Source organism: Setaria italica, chromosome I (assembly GCF_000263155.2).
Source record: "Setaria italica strain Yugu1 chromosome I, Setaria_italica_v2.0, whole genome shotgun sequence".
NCBI lineage: Eukaryota > Viridiplantae > Streptophyta > Magnoliopsida > Poales > Poaceae > Setaria > Setaria italica.
In genome coordinates this window covers 24,162,662-24,170,880 of record NC_028450.1, presented here as the reverse complement: position 1 = coordinate 24,170,880, position 8,219 = coordinate 24,162,662, and the positions used below count along the sequence as shown (strand labels likewise).

Below are 8,219 nucleotides of genomic sequence, written 5' to 3'. Positions count from 1 at the left end.
CGGTGTCCGCTTTGCCCAGACGAGAGCTGCTCATCTGGAGAAATCGAAATTGTTCTTGAGCCCAACAGCGACACTGATGCCACCAACATCTCACGTCTTCGCGAACGGCTCTCGCTGTCTCAGGCCGCCCGAGCTCGTGATCACTTGGGCGTCGCTACAGCCCACATGCAACAAAAATAGCGCAGAAAATTCGTCTATTTCTCTTTGCTCCGTAGAAAGAACCCAGGTTTCTGTCAGTTTCAGCTTTGTTTCGTTTCATTTTCCTCCCAGCCTGTGGCTGCCAAAGCTACTAGCAGCTCCATATCGCAAAGCCACTCGTTGCATACAGAGCATTTTTGGGTTATGCCATATCACTACAGCAAAAGTCTACTAATTCGCGCTACAAAGCATGCACACAAGGACTGCGACATCCTATCATAAAAGACTGCTACGAACAGAAAAAAGCTCCTTTCTGAAACTTCTTTACTTCTCCTTTCCTCTGAGACAGTGAGACTAAGCCTTTGTTTTTTCTTACTCTACTGAACCAAAGCAGCTCGATCACCGGGACCTTGGTAGTGGTTCGGTGAATAAGCTACTTTGTTTTTAGCTAGAGTAACAACTCTAATTAAACCGAAGTAAAATTAGGTAGCGGATTCAGCGAATATTACTCCAAATAATAGGAGTAGGTAACAATAAATCCTGCCAAAAAGGGAAGCAGCTTATAACAACAAAAATCAAATATTTAAACCAATTTTATATCATGTTGAGATTACTGATAATTTTTACTATATAATACTTACAGTAACTTTTATGGAGATTATGTAGCAACCTGAGAAACATTATATAGAGAGAGGAGACTTCATCAATCAGAAGGTTTGCACGTAACCTGTCGGTTAATAGATGCCTTCGAAACGTTTGTAACATGGATGTGGATGTCATCTCGTTACGGTCCTCGTGAAGAACACAGTTGCGCGAACAGAACTTAAAACGAGTATCGAATGAGAGAGTTTTCCATTGTCAGTCTTCTAATAAAAATTCAAATGAAGAAAAATGTACAGATTGGTTCCACAACTAAAATTATTTACTAGGACTAAAATTTAGCACTGACCAACTAATTCGACGACTGTCAAATCGAATATTTTAATTAGAAGTATTAAATATAGACTAATTACAAAACCAACTAATTTGACGAGATGAATCTATAAAGCCTAATTAAGATTAGTGTACAATTGATTTTATAATTAACTTCTATTTAAATTTTATAATTAACTTCTATTTAATTCTCCTAAATAGTATCTATATATTCGACGTAACAGGACTAGAGGACTAGTCCGTGCAACCCAACACCCCTTAACCCAACACCCCTTAAGCTAAGAGAAATATTATGTTACTAAGGCCCATTGTCACATAAAGCCCAGCCCAAACATCCGGTCCAACAGCTCGTCGTAAACGTCCCCACGAACCCATCACACCCTCCGCCCACTCCCCTCACGCGCACGGCCACACCTCTCCACCTCCGACGACGACCACCACCATGGCGGCCGCCTCTCTCTCGCGCCTCTCCCGCCGCGCCACCTCCTCCGCCGTTGCCGCGGCGCCCTCCCTCCGCCGCCTCCTCTCGGCCACCTCCACCGCCCCCGCCGCGCAGTCCGCCCCGCCGCCGCCCCCGAGCGCGGCTGCGGCCGCGGCGGCGGGCGCGGATCGGGTCCGGTGGGACTACCGCGGGCAGCGGCAGCTGGTGCCGCTGGGGCAGTGGATGCCCAAGGTGGCCGTCGACGCGTACGTCGCCCCCGAGGCCGTGCTTGCCGGCCAGGTCACCGTCCACGACGGCGCCTCCGTCTGGAGCGGCGCGGTGCTGCGGGGGGACCTCAACAAGATCACGCTCGGCTTCTGCGCCAACGTCCAGGAGAGATGCGTCCTCCACGCCGCCTGGGCGGCTCCCACAGGTCACATTCCTCACTCGATTCGGCTCTGGAACCTTCCCGAATGCTAGATCTGGCCGGCGATGACTGCTTCCTGAATTACTGATGTGATCTAGGACGCGGTGGGACTGTTTTCTTTTCGGTTGTTGAAGTGAGGAATTGTGCGTGTTTGGCAATTTGATGATGCCTTGTGCAGCTTGAGTGACAGCAACCATTTTGTGCCATGCTAGTTGTCCTCAGTGTTTTAGGGATTTTGGGTGAAAATTGCAGTCAGCAATTCAGCATTTCCGTCATGGTTCAGCTAACTAGCAAATTGTTAAGAGGACAGTAGAACCGTACTTCTATGTTTGTTTCCTCTAGTGTAGCTGTGCAAAAATGCTCCTGTAGATAGACCTGTCCAATTACATTAGACGTCCTTTTAAGTAATCTTTGATTCATTTAAATGGAAAATGGATCTGTGTTAACTAGGTTGCGTGTGTGTGGTTGCAAGCTGTTTCACGGAAAGGAAAGAAACCACCTCTAGTTCTTATTATCTATGTACCTTATGGTTCTGTTATCCTCAAACACATAGCAAATTGTCAGTTTACTGTATTTAACTCTTGTTCAAGGAGCCACTTTTGGTTATATTACCGATTCTTCTCATACTATAATAATTTACTTAAACTAGTAATGATGTACTAGTTAGCCTGTTTTTGGAGTTTCCATGTAATGTTTTGGAGGTCCCTGAACTTGTAAGTTGTAATGGATGGTGCAAGCTGTGTAAGGTTTAGGGACCTGAGATGGTACTTTTCAAGTTGAGGGAGCTTTGTAATACGACCTAGCCAGTTCAGGGAGCTCCAATGTAATTACTCATTTTCACACTACTGAAAAAATTTGGTTCACCTAAATATTACTAAAAGACTGTGTCTTTGTCCTGTGAACTCCGGTTAACGTTGGCCTCATTGCCATCAGATGTCCATTTTGTCCGGCATTGTCTGATTAGGACCCCCATGGCCTGCGGCGCAAACTTCCTAGCCTGATCCCTTCTGCTGCCACCACTCTTCTCCTCGTCCTTCACCGGTCTTGACTGCACAACCCAAACTCTCCTCAGCGGTCTTGACTGCACAACCAAACTCTCCTCCATTACCACAGAGCTGGTTCCTAGCTGGGTCCATTCTCTTTGTCTCCAAGAATTTCCTCTTCAAATCCATTGTCTCTGATTCCTGATAAAAAAGAATCTACGTTTGGTGTTAAACAGATAAAACTCTCTTCTGCTACTTTGCTTACTCCCCATCTAATTCTTGCTCCCAGAACTACAAACTGACAAACATAACCCCACAGAACAAGGGAAAAAGATTCCAAGTCTTGTGATATAGTATCCTTTCATCTGCGCATAGAAAAAAGTAGCGGAGGAAAGTAATGCATTGCTAGCACCTAGAATTTATGGATGTGTTCTTGCTCTCTCTTTGCTGAATCCTTGAAAGTCCAAATAACATTGTTGTTACAGCATCGTAATACTCGAGTGGCTGGTGGGGCAGTTTTGTTACAGGGAACAGAAGAAACGTGTTAGTTACTTAGGGTTGAGAAAATGCGGTAATTAGATGTTTTGGCAAGGGGAAAATCTAAATAAAAGCCAGAAGGAAACGGGAGCAGCCATAAAACTAATTTTCACAATATTTTAGCTGTAACTCAATTGTTGATCTTTGAATGTGACAGAGAAGAACCAATTTTTCCTTTGACAAGTGCTTATCATGATTTCACACTTCATTGGAATTTCTGTAGAAATACAACTAACAGAACCAGTTGTTGATAAAGATGTCCGACGCATCTACTTTTTCTTAGTTACTACTTATTAGCACGAGGTCACAAAGCAGCAGGCAACTCAAAGTGCCGATTCAAATTTTTTGCATTGAAAAATCTTTTTATTTCATGCTACTCCCTCCAGTCACAAACAGGTTCTGTTGGGTTGCATGCAGTCAAACTATTGTAAAATTTTGTTACAAATTACCTCTTTTGTGTTTAGTTTGGATATCTGAAAATGATGGGCAGATTTGCCTAAATGGTTTCAAAGTATGCTTTTGCTATGTTTAATAAATATATTACAACAAAAGGTACTAGTCAAAGTTATGTCTTCGAGATCTTGTCAATGTCCAAAACACCACTTATCTGTGACTGGAGGATGACTGGAGGATGTATATTGCTAGTAAGCCTGTGAAGGCTGTTGGACTCATTAAATTGTTCCATCAGATTTTCCTGACTTCTTATCTGGAACACATTTTCACAGTGTTAAATACTTTGTGAGATTATTTGCACATAAGTGGATTCATTAGTGGCTTAATACTTATATTTATCAAGTTCTGTGAATTAAATTTACTAGATCTGTTTTTGTGGGATACTGGACACATGCCCTTAAACATGAATATCCAATATGACATCTGCTGTACCTTGATCTGTTTTTGCCTAATGTCACCTACAAATGTATAATTTATTCTGAACTATAAATCTCTGAGTAATCCGGATGCTTTGCTGATAATTATTCATGATAATATTATTGCCTTCTGTTGTAAGCTGTGCTAGTAAGCATTTGTTATAACAAGGAAATTGCTACTTTCGGTTTAGTTGGATTGGAAATCTCTTTCTGTTGTCTTGGTGCGACTACTTAAATACATGCCCACAAACTTCATTACTGAGTACTAACATTTTAATTTATTATGACTAATAGCATCCTTTACCATTTTAACAGAAAATTTTGTGAGTTGCCAGTATAATTAGTGCTGTTTGATTAAAGAAATCCACATATGCTATTTAGTTGGAATTTAAATTTTCCTTTAGAAAAATGTATACCTCAGTCATTGCTTGCCCAGCATTGAGTTAACTACTTTTGATCTTCTATCCAAAGGACAATGTTCTGCCTTCTTCTCTTTGCATGCTTAGGCAACTTTGTTCTGGATATATGTTCTAAGAATAATTGGTGATTTTCACCTTGTATTCTAATGTCCACACTCTGTATGTAACCTGTAGTTTCTGGTGATAGCTACTACTGTATGGTTGGCCTCAACCTCATCTCCAATTTTTTGTTGTTTACAGGACTTCCAGCTGAGACTCTTGTTGACCGGTATGTGACAGTGGGCGCCTACTCTCTGCTGCGATCATGCACCATCGAGCCTGAGTGCATCATTGGTCAGCACTCCATCCTTATGGAAGGTTCGCTGGTTGAAACCAACTCGATCCTTGAGGCAGGCTCTGTCCTGCCCCCTGGAAGGCGGATTCCTACCGGTGAACTCTGGGCTGGAAGCCCAGCCAGGTTTGTCCGGAAGCTGACAAATGAGGAGATCATGGAGATTCCAAAGCTCGCGACGGCCATCAACGATCTGATGCAAAGCCATTTCTCGGAGTTCCTCCCTTACTCTACCGCTTATTTAGAGGTAGAGAAGTTGAAGAAGTCGTTCTCAATTCCCCTGTAAGAGCATGTTTCCCCCCTCGTCCAGCTGAATGAATGAGGAAATAAAGGTACCCAAATACTAGATGTTCTGTGTTGATTCTAACTTGTACTCTGGGTTAATATGTTGCATCGCGAAATTTTTGTCCATTGTTGTTGTGAGCCTGGGGGCCACTCTTGCAGGAACCATGTCTTTGTATCTGTTTACCCAATGCAATGCAATGCACTGTTCTCTATTGTGCACTTTCGCTGTGTTTTCTTTCATTCTGTTCATCTGTTGATGTCTGTGAGAGATGCTAAATTGCAGTTGACTGACCGTCCGATGACCAAGGCAGGCAGTGTGCTAAAAAAAAATTGATCTTACGCAGCGAATGTATCCTTGTCCAGCACATATGCACTATGCTACCTAGCGATACGCAAGAGGTTTTTATGGTCTGACTTTAAGCTCATTGCTTGCTTGGCCATAGTGAATAAAAAATATTTTCGCTACGAGTGTTGGTCATAGTGAATAGGAAAAAAAAATTCTCCGAATGGAATGACGTACAAAGCTATGGTAGCCTTGAGTAGTGTATTGCTAACCACAACAAATGTCAACCAGAAGAAACTAAGGCCAGTTAGGATCCTTGGAATTGAACCATCCTAATAATCATAATTTAGACCCAAATTAATTAAGCTAATATAGTTCTATGTGGAATAGATTTGTATATTATTGTTGGCCATATGGGAGAGATATTTATGTACTGCACTTCTGCGATAGGGAAGCGAGTCGAAGAGCGTGCTATATGTTGTATATTAGAAATATAGTATGAGGATCTGTAGAATCAATTTTCATCTCCCACCCCCGTAACTTTAAGATAGGCTTATATCTAAACTTTGGAAAGTTATGGAATGCCATATTCTAAGACGAATAGCCTACTCCATCAAGTAGATTCCAATTCCTTAAAAATGAAGGATCCAAACGAAGCCTAATAGTTTTTCATTTAGAGGAAAATAGGTACCCTATTTCTAGTTGATGTGATAGCCTGCAGAACAAAGGCTAACTAGAAGAAACTAGGTGTTTTCCATCAAGAAGAAAATATTTACCTCAATTCGAGTTTAAAATAACTCAATATTTGCCTAAATTCGAGTTGAAGATAACTCAAGTGTGATTGGTTACGGTGCGTATTATCGTCCTCACTTCCTAGCCCGGAAACACAAATGGGTTCTAGGCAATCCAACTCGCGTCGGGTGCATGCGTGTGACGCCAGCAATTGCTACCGGAGCAGATACACGGTAGTTCTCCTTTTCACTCTGTTGTGCGGCTCTGAAACAAAGTAAATCATTCAGATGTCGAAGTCGACCAACAAATGTTGCTCATGTTTGACATCGGTGGTTATGTTTGCTTTTCCGATTTCTATTCGGATCAAGTGATTACACGGGGCACCGCCGGGGGTCGGCCCCTCTCCGACTCCGGAGTCCGAACACACGAGCGCATTGGTCCATCTCGGATCACTTCCCTAAGCCTCAGGCGCAACAGGCCAACAGACCCTCCTTAAGTATCAGAGAAGCCCCGCGACCAGAAGAAAATCCCATCGAAGAAGAACCAGAAGAAACCCCCACCGAAGAAGAACCAGAAGAAGACAAGAAAGTAAATGATAAAAATAATACAGCTTTCGTTAATTTGGAACCACCCATTTCATCAGTTACCTTTACTTCTATTTATAGATCTTTCGGGAAAAAAACCCTATAAAAAGGTGAATGATCTTAAAGTACAATTACCCTTTATTGTTACACAATGATTGGATTTCGAAAATATTCTAGCGTACTACGGAAATTATACCATCAGTACGAACATAGTTGCATAGCCTTCCTCCTTAGCAAACTTCACTCTTTTACAAGGGGACCCCCTCGTCCGTCTCGTCCTTCGGAAAGCCTCGCGCTCTCCAGAAGGGGACTTCAGTCGCTTCCCGGTCCGCCTTCTTCGAGTTGCCGATGTGACGATGCCACAACGCCCACAGAAGAAGATTTTTTGGCTATGACTTCTGAAGGGTCCTTCGTCCTCCCGCAACATAGACAATCTTTCTGCAAAATTAAGCCCGAGGTCCAGGGTTACTGTGTTCAAACCTTCCGAAGGTCATAAACTCTATGAAGCTCGTTCCAAAGGTGGTTCCCCAACAGCTACTTTTGGTATAGCTGGATTGGAAATCTCTTGGTGTTAATAGTCGTCGGTCACCTTTCTGTTATCTTGGATTCATCGTGTGAGATCTTTGTGACTAAAATACATGCCCACAAACTTGGTTACTAAGTACTTACATTTGAATTTGTTAGAACTTGCATTTTAACAGAAAATTGCATGAGTTGCAAATTTAAGCAGTGCTATTTGATAAAAGAAATCAACATGTGCTATTTTGTTTCGTTGGAAATTTAATTTTCCCTTTAGAAATGTATGCTAGCCGGAACCTTTCCAATTTTCTTAAAGAAAAAAATTGTACGTCTATGAGTTGTAATTTTGGATCTTCTATCCAAGGGATACTGCCTTCTTTTCTTTATCAGTTTAGACAACTTTATTCTTGATATGTCTACAACTCTAACAATAACCCTTATGGATACACCTTCCTAGAGAACTTCAAGGAACGAGGGGAGAGGGGGGAGGAGGAGATAAAGAACCTAGTAGAGGGCCAGAGGCCCACTAGGAGTGTAGTCCTTAGGGTAGGGGAGTTACTCTAAGAGCATATGTTTACCCCTTTGCCCAGCTGAATGAACGAGGAAACAAAGGTTCCCGAATACTAGATGTTTTGTATTTGTTAGGGTGCCCAGTGGATTCTGACCCGATCCGCTGTACCCACGAGCCGTCATCCCACCAGACCTGGATCCACCGGAACCCACAACAATAAGATCTCGGGCCTAACTCAACCCAAAAG

The 8,219-nt window shown here is 42.5% G+C and overlaps 1 protein-coding gene across 1 annotated transcript; it reads left to right on the top strand.

Annotated features, from left to right (window-relative positions):
- The first annotated feature begins 1,410 nt into the window (after positions 1–1,410).
- On the top strand, positions 1,411–5,564 carry LOC101776243 (gamma carbonic anhydrase-like 2, mitochondrial). The gene is made up of 2 exons (XM_004952497.2): positions 1,411–1,925; positions 4,968–5,564. Exons 1-2 carry the CDS (start codon positions 1,514–1,516, stop codon positions 5,342–5,344), a joined length of 789 nt encoding a protein of 262 aa, XP_004952554.1. The 5' UTR covers positions 1,411–1,513; the 3' UTR covers positions 5,345–5,564.
- The last annotated feature ends 2,655 nt before the right edge of the window (positions 5,565–8,219 follow it).

What these genes read in the sequence shown, in the direction of transcription:
- LOC101776243 (XM_004952497.2), top strand. Translation starts at nt 1,514, where the DNA reads ATGGCGGCCGCCTCTCTCTCGCGCCTCTCCCGCCGCGCCACCTCCTCC. An exon ending in CGCCTGGGCGGCTCCCACAG is followed by an intron (nt 1,926 to 4,967) that starts GTCACATTCCTC and finishes TGTTGTTTACAG; the next exon opens with GACTTCCAGCTGAGACTCTT.